This window comes from Mobula hypostoma, chromosome 19 (assembly GCF_963921235.1).
Source record: "Mobula hypostoma chromosome 19, sMobHyp1.1, whole genome shotgun sequence".
Lineage (NCBI taxonomy): Eukaryota > Metazoa > Chordata > Chondrichthyes > Myliobatiformes > Myliobatidae > Mobula > Mobula hypostoma.
In genome coordinates this window covers 11,985,696-12,003,937 of record NC_086115.1, presented here as the reverse complement: position 1 = coordinate 12,003,937, position 18,242 = coordinate 11,985,696, and the positions used below count along the sequence as shown (strand labels likewise).

General features: G+C 47.3%; 2 protein-coding genes across 6 annotated transcripts in view; one reads left to right on the top strand and one right to left on the bottom strand.

Moving 5' to 3' along the window:
- The window catches only part of abcc2 (ATP-binding cassette, sub-family C (CFTR/MRP), member 2), a 120,786-nt gene extending 111,046 nt beyond the window's left edge, over positions 1–9,740 (top strand). For all 3 annotated transcript variants that reach the window (XM_063071333.1, XM_063071334.1, XM_063071332.1), the window contains 2 exons: positions 3,459–3,653; positions 9,011–9,740. In XM_063071333.1, the coding sequence (XP_062927403.1) occupies positions 3,459–3,653; positions 9,011–9,140 (325 nt within the window). In that variant the 3' untranslated portion in view covers positions 9,141–9,740. The remainder of the gene's footprint in view (positions 1–3,458; positions 3,654–9,010) is intronic.
- A 146-nt stretch (positions 9,741–9,886) lies between these two features.
- Positions 9,887–18,242, bottom strand: part of dnmbp (dynamin binding protein) — a 139,878-nt gene continuing 131,522 nt past the window's right edge. For all 3 annotated transcript variants that reach the window (XM_063071335.1, XM_063071336.1, XM_063071337.1), the window contains 3 exons: positions 17,466–17,664; positions 15,906–16,396; positions 9,887–13,370 (listed from right to left, as the gene is read on the bottom strand). In XM_063071335.1, the coding sequence (XP_062927405.1) occupies positions 13,185–13,370; positions 15,906–16,396; positions 17,466–17,664 (876 nt within the window). In that variant the 3' untranslated portion in view covers positions 9,887–13,184. The remainder of the gene's footprint in view (positions 13,371–15,905; positions 16,397–17,465; positions 17,665–18,242) is intronic.

Sequence of the window (18,242 nt, the reverse complement as noted above, 5' to 3'; positions counted from 1 at the left end):
CACCCTAAAAGTTAACTTGCGGGTAGAATTCTTGGTGAGGAAGGCAAATGCAATGTTGGCATTCATTTCAAGAGGTCTAGAATACAAGAGCAGGGATGTGATGCTGAGGTTTTATAAGGCACTGGTGAGGCCTCACCTTGAGTATTGTGAACAGTTTTGGGCCCCTCATCTTAGAAAAGATGTGCTGGCATTGGAGAGGGTTCAGAGGAGGTTCACAAGGATGATTCTGGGAATGAAAGGGTTATCATATGAGGAACGTTTGATAGCTCTGGGTCTGTACTCACTGGAATTTAGAAGGATGAGGGGGGATCTCATTGAAACCTTTTGAATGTTGAAAGGCCTAGACAGAGTAGATGTGGAAAGGATGTTTCCCTTGGTGGGGGAATCTACGACAATAGGGCACAGACTCAGGATACAGGGGCGTCCATTTAAAACAGATGCGGAGAAATTTCTTTAGTGGGTGGTGAATTTTTGGAATTTATTACCACAGTCAACTGTGGAGGCCAGGTAGTTGGAGGTATTTAAGACAGATCTTGATAGGTTCTTGATTGGACAGGGCCTCAAAGGTTATGGGAAGAAGGCCGGGGAGTGGGACTAAGGAGGGGAGTAAAGGATCAGCCATGATTAAAAGTCTGAGCACACTCGATGAGCTAATTCTGCTCCCATGTCTTATGGCACAGGGTGGGAATAGATGTAGAATACTCTGAAAAAGTGTGGTGAGATTCATTTGGAAGGTTGAACTTGAAGGCAGAATGGCAGGATTCTTAGCAGTGTGGAGGAACAGGGGATCTTATGAGTTCACATTCATAGATCCTTCAAAGTTGCTGTGCAAGTTTGGAAGTTCTGAAAGTTGTGGAACCGGCTTCCAGTAGAAGTGGTAGAGGCAGGTTCGATTTTGTCATTTAAAACAAAAAATTGGATAGGTATATGGACAGGAAAGGAATGGAGGGTTATGGGCTGAGTGGAGGTAGATGGGACGAGGAGAGAGTAAGCGTTCGGCATGGACTAGAAGGGCCGAGATGGGCTGTTTCCGTGCTGTAATTGTTATATGGTTATAAGTGATAAGATTGTTAAGAAGGTGTGTAGTGTGTTGGCCTTCATTTGTCCTGGCATTGAGTTCAAGAGCCATGAAGTAATGTTGCAGCTCTATAAAACCTTGGTTCAACCACATTTGGAATATTGTGTTCAGTTCTTGTCTCATTTTAAGGATGGTCAGTACAGACATGGTGGTCCGAGTGCTGTATGACATGCTGAGCACAAGTACCTACATAGGCGTATGTACATAGGAATTTACAAGTTTGCACCGTGTGCATCTACAAGCCTGTAAGCATGGGTAACTTACTAGCCGGTGGTGCAGTGGCATCTACACCGGACTTGGAGGCGAGCGGTCCTGGGTTCGAATCCGGCCGGCTCCTTGCACGCTTTCCATCCGTGCTGGTTGAGCGTCGAGCTAGTCATGAGACAGATACTAAAGGAGCGCAGGGTTGCCGCCCGATGCGCCACAAGGCACAGAGAGGAACAACCACCACCATGGGCGAGACACGTATCGGCGTACACTTCAGTACATATGCACATCATATGGGTGCAGAACAGGAATTACTGGTGTATCCTGTGTGTATTCATGAGTGCCTTTGGACACAAATATATAAATAGTGTGTGTATCTGTAGGGTGTGTACGTAAAACAGTACGTGTACTTGATGCATGTGTGTAGTTTTGTCTGTAAACGTGTACAATGTGAGGAAATTATGCCTGGTTATGTACATAGAAAGCGGCATTGTATACAGTATGTGGGTCCATGGATGTATATGTGTATGCCTATGTATGCCTCGTTGTATGTTTGTATTGCTTTTATTTATTATTTACAGATACAGCATGTGACACAACGAGCTCACACTCCCCAGTTAACCTACTAACCTGTGCGTCTTTGGTTACAGTGCCAGTGACCCAGGCTCAAATCCTCCACGCGAGGAGCTTTTACATTCTGCCCACGATCGCGTGGTTTCCCTCTTGCTGCTCCAAAGGCGCAAGGACTAGTAGGTTAAATGGGCGGAATCCTGCTTAACTAACTCTGCATGTCGTGAAATTGTTAACTGTGTGGCAGCAGCACAGAATAATAGATAAAAACCGAATTCCAGTGTGAATATATATATATATATAGTAGTTATATTAAATAGGTAGTGCAAAATAAAAAAGTAGTGAGGTAGTGTTCAAGGGTTCAATGTCCATTTGGGAATCGGGTGGCAGAGGGGAAGAAGCTGTTCCTGAATCACTGAGTGTGTGCCTTCAGGCTTCTGTACCTCCTTCCTGATGGTAACAATCAGAAGGGGGCATGTCCTGGGTGGTTTGGGGGGGGGGTCTTTAATGATGGACGCCACATTTTTGAGGCACGACTCCTTGAAGATGGACTCTAACAGTGTTACACTAACTTCAATTTGTATATCTACCTGCGCCTGTAAGTTTCTGTGTGTATGTCTGCCTGCATACAGTATGTGTCTGCATTTGCACGAGTGTGTCTATGTTGTATATGTGTGTATACACACGTGGCAAGGACATTTGTACATGAGATACGGATGTGGTTCAGCCCTTGGCCACAGATGGGATGGGTAACAGGAGCCCTGGGAAGGGCACGAGTCTGTACGTTCTCCTGGGTCTCCCAGATTCCTCCCACGTTCCAAAGACGTATGGTTAGGGTTAGGAAGTTATGGGGACAATGTATTGGCGCTGTTATATAAGCATGGTGACACCTGCAGGCTGCCCCCAGCACATCCTTGCACTGCATTGGCCGTTAATACAAACGAAGCATTTCACTGTATGTTTCAATGTAAAGGCTGCTGTACAGGCCCTCCGCTGGTCGGGCTCAATCGCAGATATTGTGTCCTAGCTTTCTATGTGATACTCAGAACAGGACAGTACAATATGGAGAGCAAGCGGTTGCCCGTGCAGAGACACCCCCTCGCCGTGCAGCTCCGATGAATGCACAGGAACAGCAGCGACCGATACAGTTTGGTACCGGCAGTTCCAGGAGTATTGATCTCACGTAGGGCTGACATAGGGACTCCAGCCCTGGAGTTTTCCGTTGGGCTTTACTCCCAAAGCCTTCCCCATGAGTGGGTTTAGCTGTAAGGCAGCACAGGTTTGAATTCAGAGTTTTCCCTTCTCCTAGATAAGTTGCCAGCTGCGTCTGGCGAACCCCATCTGCTCAGAGACTCGTTTTAAGGCACTAGGAACCCGCCGATACCCCTTCTCCTGTCAGTAAAAATGGTTCCTCTGGGCTGACGTGAAAGCCAGGAGCTGGACTTGCTTGCCACAGGCTATCTGAGATGCACAGATTCTGGGAACATCTAAAAGGTTGTGCAATCCTGACCGTTTCGATGTGTATGTGACCAATAAAGCCAATCTACTGCAAGTGCCCACTGTTTCACCAAATTTCTGCATGATCTGTTTTCTCTCCCCACAGCGTGGGGCAGCGGCAGCTACTGTGCCTGGCCCGGGCACTCCTGCGCAAGTCCAAGATCCTCATCCTGGACGAGGCGACGGCGGCGGTGGACCTGGAGACGGATGAACTTATCCAGAGCACCATCCGCAGCCAGTTCGCCGACTGCACGATACTCATCATCGCCCACCGCCTCTTCACCATCATGGACTGCACCCGGTAAGGGCGCGTGTTCTCCTGGTTTACCTCGGTGCAGCAAGATCCCATGACTTATGAAGGCCAATGTGCCAAAAGCCTTCTTTACAACCCTATCTGTGACACCACGTTCAGCAAGTTAAGGACCTGTATTCCCAGATTCCTTTGTTCCACCGCACTCTGTGCCCTACCACTCACTGTGGAAGACCTACCCTGGCCGGTCCTACTGAATGCAACACCTCACACTTAAATTCCATCTGCCATTTTTCAGCTGGTCTAGATCCCGCTGCAAGCTTTGACAGTCTTCCTCGCTGTCCACTGCACCCCCAATCTTAGGGTCATTCACACATTTGCTGATCCAGCTAACCACATTATCATCGGATCGTTGGTATAGATGATAAACAAAACAGACTCAGCACCGATCCCTGCGGCACTCCGCTAGTCACAGGCCTCCGGTCATCTACTGCCACTCCCTGGCTTCTCTCGCAAAGCCAAAGTCTAATCCAATTCACCACCTCATCTTGAATGCCAAGCGACTTTTCTTGACCAAACATCCATGTGGGGCCTTGTCAAATGCCTTTCTTAAAGGCAATATCCACTCTCTAGCCTTCATCAACTTTCCTGCTAACTTCCTTGAAAAAAACTCTAAGACTGGTTAACATGACCTACCATGCTGACTATTGCTAATCAGTCCCTGTCTATCCGACGTCATATATCTGGTTCCTTAGAGTACCTTCCAATAACTTTCCCTCTACTGGTGTCAGTTGGCCCATAATTTCCTGGTTTATTCTTGGAGCCTCTCTTACACACTGGAACAATATCAGCCAACCTCCAATCTTCTGGTACCTCCACTGTAGCTAAGGATAATTTAAACACCTCTTGTCCACCCCCATCCCCCAAATTGCTAATTAACCCTTCCTCATTGCTCAAAACCCAGTCCAGAATAGCCTGCTCTCTAGTTGGTTCCTCGACATGTTGGTTCAAAAAAACCATCCCGCATACATTCCAAGAAATCCTCTTCCTCAACACCTTTACCAATTTGGTTCACCCAATCTACATGTAGATTGAAGTCACCCATTATAACTGCTGTTCCTTTATTGCACACATTTCTAATTTCCTGTTTAATACCATCTCTGACCTCACGACTACTGTTAAGTGGCCTGTACACAACTCCCACCAGCGTCTTCTGCCCCTTAGTGTTATGCAGCTCTACCCATATCGATTCCACATCTTCCCGGCTTATGTCCTTCCTTTCTATTGCGTTAATCTCTTCTTTAACCAGCAAAGCCACCCCACCTCCCCTTCCTTCATGTCTATCCCTCCTGAATATTGAATATCCCTGAACATTGAGACATTGAGCTCCCATCCTTGGTCACCCTGGAGCAATGTCTCTGTGATCCCAACTATATCATAATCATTAATAACAATTCGCACTTTCAATTCATCCACCTTATTACGAATGCTCCTTGCATTGACACACAAAGCCTTCAGGCGCTCTTTTACAACTCTCTTAGCCCTTATACAATTATGTTGAAAAGTGGCCCTTTTTAATGCTTGCCCTGGATTTGTCGGCCTGCCACTTTTACTCTTCTCCTTTGTACTTTTTGCTTCTACCTTCACTTTACACCCCTCTGTCTCTCTGCACTGGTTCCCACCCCCCTGTTGTGAACTAACCTCCTCACGCCTAGCCTCTTTAATTTGATTCCCACCCCCCAACCATTCTAGTTTAAAGTCACCACATACAATCATCACAGTGATATTTGATTCTGCGCTTCACACTCCCTAGATTACAAATATTAAATATTAAAAATAGTTAAAATTAGTAAATATTAAATATTTAAATTATGAATCATAAATAGAAAATAGAAAAATGTCGTGAGAGGCCCCTTGGGTAAGAGTGACCATAATATGGTGGAATTCTTCATTAAGATAGAGAGTGACATAGTTAATTCAGAAACAAAGGTTCTGAACTTAAAGAGGGGTAACTTTGAAGGTATGAGACGTGAATTAGCTAAGATAGACTGGCAAATGACACTTAAAGGATTGACGGTGGATATGCAATGGCAAGCATTTAAAGGTTGCATGGATGAACTACAACAATTGTTCATCCCAGTTTGGCAAAAGAATAAATCAAGGAAGGTAGTGCACCCGTGGCTGACAAGAGAAATTAGGGATAGTATCAATTCCAAAGAAGAAGCTTACAAATTAGCCAGAGAAAGTGGCTCACCTGAGGACTGGGAGAAATTCAGAGTTCAGCAGAGGAGGACAAAGGGCTTAATTAGGAAGGGGAAAAAAGATTATGAGAGAAAACTGGCAGGGAACATAAAAACTGACTGTAAAAGCTTTTATAGGTATGTAAAAAGGAAAAGACTGGTAAAGACAAATGTAGGTCCCCTACAGACAGAAACAGGTGAATTGATTATGGGGAGCAAGGACATGGCAGACCAATTGAATAATTACTTTGGTTCTGTTTTCACTAAGGAGGACATAAATAATCTTCCAGAAATAGTAGGGGACAGAGGGTCCAGTGAGATGGAGGGACTGAGCGAAATACTTGTTAGTAGGGAAGTGGTGTTAGGTAAATTGAAGGGATTGAAGGCAGATAAATCCCCAGGGCCAGATGGTCTGCATCCTAGAGTGCTTAAGGAAGTAGCCCAAGAAATAGTGGATGCATTAGTGATAATTTTTCAAAACTCGTTAGATTCTGGACTAGTTCCTGAGGATTGGAGGGTGGCTAATGTAACCCCACTTTTTAAAAAAGGAGGGAGAGAGAAACCGGGGAATTATAGACCGGTTAGCCTAACGTCGGTGGTGGGGAAACTGCTGGAGTCAGTTATCAAAGATGTGATAACAGCACATTTGGAAAGTGGTGAAATCATCGGACAAAGTCAGCATGGATTTGTGAAAGGAAAATCATGTCTGACGAAACTCATTGAATTTTTTGAGGATGTAACTAGTCGAGTGGATAGGGGAGAACCAGTGGATGTGGTATATTTGGATTTTCAAAAGGTTTTTGACAAGGTCCCACACAGGAGATTAGTGTGCAAACTTAAAGCACACGGTATTGGGGGTAAGGTATCGATGGGGATGGAGAATTGGTTAGCAGACAGGAAGCAAAGAGTGGGAATAAACGGGACCTTTTCAGAATGGCAGGCGGTGACTAGTGGGGTACCGCAAGGCTCAGTGCTGGGACCCCAGTTGTTTACAATATATATTAATGACTTGAATGAGGGAATTAAATGCAGCATCTCCAAGTTTGCGGATGACACGAAGCTGGGTGGCAGTGTTAGCTGTGAGGAGGATGCTAAGAGGATGCAGAGTGACTTGGATAGGTTGGGTGAGTGGGCAAATTCATGGCAGATGCAATTTAATGTGGATAAATGTGAAGTTATCCACTTTGGTGGCAAAAATAGGAAAACAGATTATTATCTGAATGGTGGCCGATTAGGAAAAGGGGAGGTGCAACGAGACCTGGGTGTCATTATACACCAGTCATTGAAAGTGGGCATGCAGGTACAGCAGGCGGTGAAAAAGGCGAATGGTATGCTGGCATTTATAGTGAGAGGATTCGAGTACAGGAGTAGGGAGGCATTACTGCAGTTGTACAAGGCCTTGGTGAGACCACACCTGGAGTATTGTGTGCAGTTTTGGTCCCCTAATCTGAGGAAAGACATCCTTGCCATAGAGGGAGTACAAAGAAGGTTCACCAGATTGATTCCTGGGATGGCAGGACTTTCATATGAAGAAAGACTGGATGAACTGGGCTTGTACTCATTGGAATTTAGAAGATTGAGGGGGGATCTGATTGAAACGTATAAAATCCTAAAGGGATTGGACAGGCTAGATGCAGGAAGATTGTTCCCGATGTTGGGGAAGTCCAGAACAAGGGGTCACAGTTTGAGGATAAAGGGGAAGCCTTTTAGGACCGAGATTAGGAAAAACTTCTTCACAGAGTGGTGAATCTGTGGAATTCTCTGCCACAGGAAGCAGTTGAGGCCAGTACATTGGTTATATTTAAGAGGGAGTTAGATATGGCCCTTTGGCTACGGGGATCAGGGGGTATGGAGGGAAGGCTGGGGTGGGGTTCTGAGTTGGATGATCAGCCATGATCATTATAAATGGCGGTGCAGCCTCGAAGGGCCGAATGGCCTACTCCTGCACCTATTTTCTATGTTTCTATGTTCCAGTACCAATTGTTTGGCGACAATAAAGTATAAAGTACTTGACCCCAATAGGGTCTGAGGGAACACCTTGTCAGGCCCTGGGAATCTGTCTACCCTGATTTGCCTCAAGACAGCAAACACCTCCTCCTCCTGTGTTATCTGTATGGGGTCCATAATCTTGCTGCTGCTTTGCCTCACTTCTAGAGACTCCGTGTCCACCTCCCGGGTAAATACAGATACCGAAAATCCATTTAAGATCTTCCCTACCTCTTTTGGCTCTACATCTAGATCACCATTCTGATCTTCCAGAGGACCAATTTTGTCCTTTGCAATCCTTTTGCTGTTAACATATCTGTAGAATCCCTCAGGATTCTCCTTCACGTCGACTGCTAGAGCAACCCCATGCCTTCCCTTAGCCCTCCTGATTTCTTTAACTGTTCACTTGTATTTCTTTTTCTTTGAAACTAATGGCCTTATTATCGATGTTTCCCTACACAAACTTCCATCACCTGCCCTGTCTCATTCCCGAATAGAAGATCAAGTAAGGCACACTCTCTCATTGGGACTTGTATGTATGGATTAAGGAAACTTTCCTGAACACATTTGACAAACTCTATCCCATCTGGTCCTTTTACAGTATGGAAATCCAATCAATATATGGGAAGTTAAACATCACCTACTATAACAACCTTATATTCCTTGCAAGTCTGTGGTCTCTCTACAAATTTGTTCCTCTAAATCCCACTGCTAGTTCCATTTTCCTGCACTTGGCCCATATCCCTCTAAACATTTCCAATCCATGTCCCTGTCCAAATGTGGGAAAGATACCCTCTCCTACTTCTTGCTACCATTGGAGAGGAGCTACAGGAAGACTGAAGACAACAGTCAACATTTTAGGAAGACCTTCTTCCCCTCTGAACGGTCCATGAACACCACCTCGCTATTCCTCTTTTGCACAATTTTTAAAATTCTTATTGTACTGTAACTATATTTTTGGTCTTGCATTATAATGCTACCACAAAACAAGTTCTACGACACACTGGTCACAGATGATAAACCTGATTCTGATACACCCATCACCCTTTCTGTGAAAAACCTGCCCCACAGATCACCTGTTGGTCTTTCCCCTCTCACCTTTGACGTACGCAAGGTCTGTGGTTCAGGAGACCAGATCAGAAGGAAGCAGCGTGCGTTAATAACTGTTATCTTGTCCGGTAGGGTGATGGTTCTGGATACTGGAAGAATCATCGAATTTGACACCCCTGCTGCGCTCCTCGAAAGCAAAGGATGCTTCTACCGGATGGCGATCGATGCCGGCATAACACTGGAAGGGGACACAGCCCTCTGAGTCTTTCTGGGCGCAATAACGGCTGGTGTCAACCGCTCGGAAGGAGGGCACAAGTGTCAACAATCTCCATCTCAGTGTCTCAGAGATTAGGAAAGGCTCTCCCAAACTGCTCTCTCATGTAAAAGATCCTGACCTTCGCACTGTAATGAGCTGCAACTAGGATCTCACACCCAGCACCTCTTCAGACAGGGGAGGCGCGCCTGTGTCTCTGCGATGGGCACAGAGTGGAACGTCAAGGTTACCTGGCATCGACCGGGGACCTACCACACGTACATCATGTGCCCATAGCTTTCACATCTCACCACCTCCCCCCAGTTCAATACTCTCACCCAGAACTCACCATGGATTTAACCTACACAGCACTAGCTGCCTGAATTCTTATTATACCATACTTCCCCTCCCCAGTACCACCCTCGCTACAAACCCCCACAATTACTCTATATTCCTCACCTGCACTCTTTAGATTCCCTCTATAATTCTCCCACCAAAATCGATTGAGCAACTTCCCTTCTACAACCCCACCACTACTCTCCAATTCCAGACCCCCTCTACAACCCCACCACTACTCTCCAATTCCAGACCCCTCTACAACCCCACCACTACTCTCCAATTCCAGACCCCCTCTACAACCCCACCACTACTCTCCAATTCCAGACCCCCTCTACAACCCCACCACTACTCTCCAATTCCAGACCCCCTCTACAACCCCACCACTACTCTCCAATTCCAGACCCCCTCTACAACCCCAATACTCTCCAATTCCTTCTGTAGTTCTCCAATACTCTCCAGACCCCTCTACAACCCCACCGCTACTTTAGGTCCCTTATGACTTCCTACTAACTCCCCTACAATTCCCCCCACCACTGGTTGATCAGACCATCTCCTTGCCACCTGCCTCTGCATTGACAATGGCTCCCATGAGGGACTCATTGATGTTTTGCCGTTAAAGGTGCTCTGAATTACCGAGGGGGTCTGGGTAGTGTGGGCATTACATTACAGCAGCCTCAGCTGCAACCTAGGGTTAAATGCTCCATCTGGAATTCACGGTTTGTCCATTCCCACACCAACCTGTCTGTTCTCTGCCTCTGCCGATGCTGGGGTGAAGCTAAAAACAAATTAGAGGAATAGTGCCTCATTTTCCTCTCTGGGCCGTCTACGATGAATGAATTCTCCAACTTGCAGTAACCTGATCCTCCTCTGTCTCTTTTCTCTTTCCTCCTGATCTACCCAGTTGTTCCCACACCCATCACCCTGTTTCTTTCCCCTCTCCCACCCATTCCATCTGCCCAACATCACTCACACACCCTCCCACTGGGTTCAGTCCCCTCACTCTGTCCTCATGGGCTGTCCCCACCACCCTCACTTGGCTCTATGCTCCACCTAGCACCTCCCAGCCTCTGTTACTCTCCCCTCTCCTATCTGCCAATGAGCTGTGTACCTCCTCCCCGAAGGTAACTGTGACAATAATAAACCAGTACCAATACCCATTCACACACAGCCGAAGACGTGCCAATCATCCGGAAGAACAGGTGCACTGCATCCCGCATAATGTCACAGTCCACGTCCATCAAATGGCCTTATAGTTCTGCATTATAGTCTATCAAGGTGCCTGAGCCATTTTACCTGAATAAGCAAGCTTGCTTCAGATTGAATTCTTTCACAATGCACAAAGAAGTTGCAATGAAAGGATTTCTGGGCCTATAATCTCTCTCTCACTCTCTCCCCCTCTCCCCCGCACACACACATACAAAAACATTGGAGAAATAAAATCTTTTTAATTCCAGAGCAGACATTCTCTTCATTTGTTGGCTCCAGGTGTTGACTGTGTCCACTCTTTGAGATGGTGACAGATATTTACAGAATACAGATGTGCTCTGCTCACAGATACTCACAGTCGCATGTCTCTCACAAGGGTGCTCCTTGGAGTTAGGGGTGTAAAGTCAAAAGAGTCCATTCTTTTTTCCAGCACAGTTTTCTTAGCACCAGGTCTATCCTCCATGGGTGGGATATCCCAGAACCACATTCCCAGCGAGGTTTACCTCGGACCAGACAGGTTTGGTGATTCTGCCCGGTTGCCCAGGTGAGGCTGGCTCAGGAGGATGGACCATCACAACCCCACAGTCGCTGTGGTCGAGGCTTAATGGAGACTGGGTTCGTGACAGACCCGAGTCGCTCACTTACCCAACAGCCAAGAATAAGATTCTCCAGCAGTATGACATTACAGTGACAACATGGTTAGGAAGCACACAGACCAACCTTGAAGAAAGGATCTTCAAGCCCTTGTTACAAAGAGCCCACATTGATCACTGGGTAGCTGTGGGAGCCTGTGTTAGTGGGGAGGAAGAGCTGATGTCTAATCGCTGGCACTCTCCGCTCGGAAGATTCACACACGTTAGGTAGATACTTGGCTTTGCGTTTCGCCTGGACCCCGTTTCCCAGCATCTCACTGATCAGCACCAATTTTTGAATGGTTTCCACCAGCTGTTGGTACCAGGAGCAGCTTCAGTTCTATTGCATGTGTTTTTCAAACTCCTTCTCTCCCTGCCTTCCCCCCATGAGCGAAGCAGGATGAGGGGTGACCGGATAGGGGTGTACAAGATAAGGGGGTGTGGTCAAATGGACACCCAGAGACACATTCCCAGGGTGGACATGAGAGGGTATGATGTTAAAGTGATTCGATGGTGGAGGGATATCAGAAGTAGGTTTCTTAACACACTGAGTGGCGGGTGTGTAGGACACTGGCGGGGCAATGGTAGAGGCAAATACATTAGGGGCATTTACAACACTCTTAGGCAGGCACATGGATGAAAGGAAAATGGAGGGTGGGAAGGAAGGGTTAGATTGATCTTAGAGTAGGTTAAAAGGTCGGCACAACATTGTGGGCCAAAGGGCCTGTACTGTGCTGTAATCACCTCCTTCGTTTTTCTTCAGTCACAGTCTTGAGTCATACTTCTTTGCCCACAGTACTCAAGATGAACAGTTGACCTAACACGCCCAGGGCAGGGCAAACAGGAGATGGCAGATGCTGGAACCTAGAGCAATATATTAGGTGCTGGGGGAATTCAGTGGGTCGAGTGGCAGCTATGGAGGGAACTGGACAGTTGATGTTTCTGGTTGTGACTCTTCGTCTGGACTGTCCACTTCCTTCCACAGATGCTGTGTGACCCCTTCGAGTTCCTCCAGCATCTTGGGTGGTTCCAGATTCCAGCAGCTGCAGTCTTTGTGTCCACGCTTTGCTGTGAGGTCCACTGTGAGATCTCTTCAAGGTTTGCCCACTTTGAAGAGGTTTTCCATGGCTCTGCGATGAGAGTCCAGTAAGACCCTCTCTAATGCTCCCTATCTGTGATCTCTGCTGCTCGGTCCAAACCGCCAACTGTCCCTTTCCCACTTCAGACGCTGCCTGACTCGCTGAGTTATTCCAGCATCTTGAGAGTTGCATCCAGGCTTGTACTTCAACTTGACACAGCTAAAATACTCAAACTGAGTAACTTATAAAACTCTGCCATATGTAGTGTAAAACACCTTTGAACATTCAATAAGAATACATCAAGCTTAAATGCTGCATTTATACAATATGGTACTGTTGAGTGTTTCATACCATGTCCTCACTGGCTTTGTAAACATGCCTGTGGCCCCAGCGCTCAGGGATCCTGACATCCCATCAGTTGTGTGTGATCACAGCAGCCCTTCCCACCGCCTTAGGGGCCCCAGCACCGTCACCAACACACAACGGGATAACCCCGCTCCTAACCTCGGACTGGTTGTCGTGGAAACCAGGGGCCGAGGGAGAAGGCCAGATCAGCAAACTGTTTAAAGTTCTTTAGACATGTGACGGTGTTTATTGCTGGATGTTTTTGTTCGATGAGGAAGTGTCTCAGCAGGTTTGGCCGAGATCAGCTCCAACATTTGTCCCAAGTTAAGTCCAATCCCTTTCTGAAAGAAATGAGATGTCTGGTTCCATCAGGAGGCCCTGGTCTCCTCTCCTGTCCAGTTACGTAAAGCACAGGATGACACCTGCAGTTAGTTCCATTTCCAACTCTCCCCTCACGTGTATTCCGTTTTCCGGATATAGTTAGCGGGAACATAGCCCTGCCTGCCATTGGCTTCTGCCAGCCACCATTCCCGGTTCCCGTTCTTGTCGTGGAAGCAGAGGATTCGCAGCCGCTGATTGTTGGCGATGGAGAGCTCGTTTGCGCAGCGGGCCCTGAAGTTGTACACTGCGTAGTAAACCTGGGCAGAGAGAGATGAGCCGTCAGGTGGAATCTGGGACTGAATGCTGAAGTACAGTGGGAGGCAGAGTCATACAGCAGGGGAAAAAGACCCTTCAGCCCATCTGGTCCATTCTAATCAAGTAGGGAGAGGGAGGTGCAAGAATCTGCAGTAACACAGAAATAATGCTAGTGGGACAGGTCAGGCAGCGTCGGTGGAGGAAATGGAAAGTCACCGTTCACGGTCGAGACCCTTTCTCAGGACCTTGGGCTCGAAAGGTTGATTGTCCATTTCCCTCCAACGATGCTCCCTGAGCTACTGAGATCCTCCAGTATTTTCTGTTGCCTATCGAAGCTAGTCTCACTCGCCTGCGTTTGGTTCATATCCCTCTAAACCTTTCTAATACTAGAGGGTATTGGTTTAAGGAGTGGGGGAGGGTGAGTTTAAAGGAGATTTACACAAGTTTTTTTACACGGAGTGTTCGTTGCCTGGAACACACTGCCAGGGCAGGAGCTAGAAACAGGTAAGGCAGCAATGTTTAAGAGGCATCTAGACAATTACATGAACAGACAAGGAGCAGAGAGACATAGTGCAGTTTAAATTGTCATCATGGGCCATCACAAACACAGTGGGCTGAAGGGCCGGTTCCTGCACTGCATTGTTCTACATTCAGGAGCATTGTTTTCTCCCTGCAGCTTTCTGAGGGATATGAGAGTGATCCTGGGAATAAAAGGGTTAGCATATGAGCAGTACTTGATGCTCCAGAACTGTACTCGTTGGACTTTAGAAGAACAAAGTGGTGGTGGGTGTGGAAGGGTCTCATTGAAACCAACTGATTATTGAAAGGCCTGGATAGAGTGTATTTGGAGAGGATGTTCCTAGTAAGTGGGAGAGTCTAGGACCAGAGGGCACAGCCTCAGAGTACAAGACAACACTTCAGAACAGAGATGAGGAATTTCTTTAGGCAGAGGCTGGTGAATCTGTGGAATTCACTTGCTGTAATTAAAATGGAGGGTGATAGGTTCTTGATTAGTAAGGACATCAAATGTTCTGTGGAGAAGTCAGGAAAATAGGGTTAAGAATGAAAATAAATCAGTCATGATTGAATAGTAGAGCAGGCTTGATGGGCTGAATGGCTAATCTGGGTCCTAAGACTTATGGCCTGACACTGCAGGGGTGATGTGCCAGAAATAATTTTCATTAATTTAATTTCAACCAAATGTTTCTTCTTTCAATTTTTTTTCTCTCCTCTGCTATAGGTGAAAAAAATTTGTAAAAATCAATTCTTAAATTACACATCCCAAAAATGGTGGGAGTCTGGAATGGGCTGCTTGGGGTGGTGGAGAAAGCAACTACAACGGTGGCATTTAAGAAGCCGTCAGACAGTCACAGGAATAGGCAGGTAGTGTAAGGATATGGACCACAGGCAGACGCAGACATTTCATTTGGCATTGTGCTCGGCACAGACACTGTGGGCTCAGGGGTCTGTTCCTGTGTTGTACTGATCTATGTTCTGTGTTTTATTTCAGCAGGCTGGGATCTGTACTCACACACAAGTTGGACAGTATAAAGGCTGTAGATTTATTACTCTACAGCAAAGGGGTTCTCAAACTTTTTTTTTTAATGCCACGGACACTTACCATTAAGCATGGGGTCCCTGCTCTACACACTACTGACTAGATAGTGTGGGACTTGATGGTTGGGAATTGGCTTATTATTGTCACATGTACCACAGTACGGTGAAAAGCTAAGGCTTACATTCCATCCAAACAGATCAATCCACATTTTAGTACATTGAGATCAAAGAATGCGAAATCAAGAACAGAATGCAGAATAGAGTGTTACAGCTACAGAGAAAGCGTAGTGCAGATAAAGTACACAACGAGGTGAACTGAGAGGTCAAGAGGGAAATTCAGAACTAAGGGGGCAAAGGTTTAAGGGGAGAGATTTAATCGGAACCCGAGGGGCACCCAGAAGGTGGTCAGTAAATGGAATGAGTTGCCAGAAGTGTTTGAGGCAGGTACAATACCATCACTTGGTGGGGAGGGCCCTGGAGGGAAATGGGCCAAACGCAGGAAATTGGAACTAGCTGGGTGGGCACCTTGGCCAGAACGGCCTGGTTGGGCTGAAGGGCCTGTATCCATCACAATCAGGTTTAATATCACCGGCATCTACCGTGAGATATGCTGTTTGGTGGCAGCAGTACGCTGCAATACAATAATTAAAGAACTATAAACGACAATAAGTTACAAAATTAAATAAATAGTGCAAAAAGCAAAGAAAAAGATTTTAAAAAATATGAGAGTGTACATGGGTTCGTTCAGAATTCTAACGGCAGAGGGGAAGAAGCTGTTCTTGAAATGTTGAGCGTGTGTCTTCAGGCTTCTGTACCCCCTCCTCGAAGGTAGCAATGAAGAGAGTTTATTGGATGGGGAGGGGGGCGGAGAATGGGTCATGGGGGAGACGTGGAGAAACTGAGGGAGTTGCTGTGGGGTGTATAATTGGTCTCGGGTGGGGAATACAACTGGCGGCCCCCGACAGCCCACTGGCACATACCTGCTGCCCGGGGTCAAAGCTGTTGCTCTCCAGGTAGCCCTCCTGAGACGATGCCCGGCGCAGGACCTTCTGGCATTCCCACTTCTTCCGTGGCAGCGAGTATTCCATCTGGCTGGAGCGTTTTGGCTGGCCCACAGAGCGGGGATCCGCATGCCGGCGGGAGCTTGGGGGCTCGTAGGGACTGGAGCGGACAGCTGGGGCCGGAGCCCGAGGCGCAGGCTGGGTGCGGGTCGGGGAGGTGGCACGACGAGGGGGCGCGGCAGCAGGAGTCTCCGCGGGGGCCAGCGTCTGCGGCGGGAGCGAGGAGGAAGGGATGGCGCCGCTGGAGTGATTCACTGACAGTGCCGAGGCGCTGTTTTGCCGGGAGATCACTGGCGAAGAGTCGCTGTAGCCGGACTCGTTGGAGGACTGGCTTCCCACTGAGACATCCGAGTGGCTGCGACGTGAGTTGTAGGGCTTCAGGAAGGAACTGTACACAAAGCCCTTCATCGCTACAGGGAAGGAAGGAACACTCGTCACACACATAATACTCACAAACAACATAGATTCTGCAGGTACTGGAAATCCAGAGCAACATACACAAAACACTGGGGAACTTAGCAAACCACACAGTATCTGTGCAGAGACTGACACAGTTTGGCACTGGCAGCGTCGCAGGAGTTGCCAGGCAGTGTCAAACTCAACACAGGACTGCCTTAGGGAAACAACAGGAATTCTGCAGATGCTGGAAATTCAAGCAACACACATAAAAGTTGCTGGTGAACGCAGCAGGCCAGGCAGCATCTCTAGGAAGAGGTGCAGTCGATGTTTCTGGCCGAGACCCTTCGTCAGGACTGCCTTAGGGACTCCAGCCTCAGTTTGTTCCTCAGGGTTCATTCCCGAAGCCCCCTCCCCTACCCCCATGCGTATAGCCACAAGGCAGCGGAGGTTTGAGATCAGAGTTTTCCTTCTCCTACAGGAGCTGCCAACCATGGCCGATGAGCCCCATCTGAAACATCTAGAGAGGGAGCTAAACATTTGACGTTTCAGGCCGAGACTCTTTAGCACCACCTTGTTACTCTGGCTTCTGTCCCCTTCTTTCACAGTACTAATGAAGGGTCTTGGCCTGAAATGTCCTCCATAGATATTGCCCGCCGAAAGAAACAGGAGCAGAATTAGGCCATTTAGCCCATCATCTGACTCACTTCTCAACCCCATTCTCCTGCCTTCTTCACATAACCTTTAACGCCCTTACTAATCAAGAACTTACCAACCTTTGCTTTAAATATTATTGACATGGCGTCCGCAACAACCAGCAGCAATGAATTCCACAGGTTCATCGCTCTCTGGCTGAAGAAATTCTTCCTCATCTCCGTTCTACAGGGACGTCCTTATCTGAGGCCACTTCGGCAGCAATATAGCATTGCCATAACTTGTACGTCTTTGGAAGGTGGGAGGAAACAGGAAGAACGTACAAACTCCTTACAGGCAGCGGTGGGAATTGAACTCTGATCATACTGCTACTGCACTAAGCCACTGCTACACTACCGTTTGGGAGCAGATTTACAGTGAGCCCCTTACCTCCATTGTCCACCAGCCAGCGGTTCTGGCTGCCCGTGGGATCTTGCTGTTTAATGACTCCAACCAGGTCTCCCTCCAGGAGGGAGACGTCCAGTTCCTGAGTGGCATTGAAGTTCCTCTCGGCTTGGTACAGCTTGTCCGGCTCGTACTTGGCCAGCAGGCTCGCCCGTCGCTCCTCGGTCTGACATACGGCCATCGGCTGGAGAGAGAGGAGAGTTTCAGAGCTGGGCGTTCAAACACAAAACTGGGAATGAGCCTTGGAACAGGCGTGAAGGGAGGCCATTCAGCCCTAAAAGTACATTCTACCTTCATCGCTCCATCTCAGTTCAGGTTCAGATTCAGATTTATCACGTACATATAGTGTTACATACCTCAAGGAGATCTTTGATTTCTTTTTGTGAGAATGATGTAATGGTCTTTTGGAGGTCACTTGATGTAAGTTTCCCGCCGATGTGAGGTCACGTGATGACATGTGCACCACGGGTATATAAGGGAAGACCTCAGATGACGCAGTTAGTGTTTAGCTTTCCAGCTAGAACGTTGATGTGTCTCCGTTTCTGTTGCGTATTTGTTTTTATGACACAGTTTCAATTTTAAAACGGAGTGTTACGTTCTGTTGCAAGGTAAAATAGTGCTGGACTGGAAATTTTTGCTAGATCTGTTGATGTACCTTATTCCAGCAGTAGTACGGGGGAGTGAAGACTGTATCGAAGTACAGGACCCGTAGGATTGAGAGGAGTCGGTATCGTTTGGCAGTTTAACAAAGGATCGATCTTA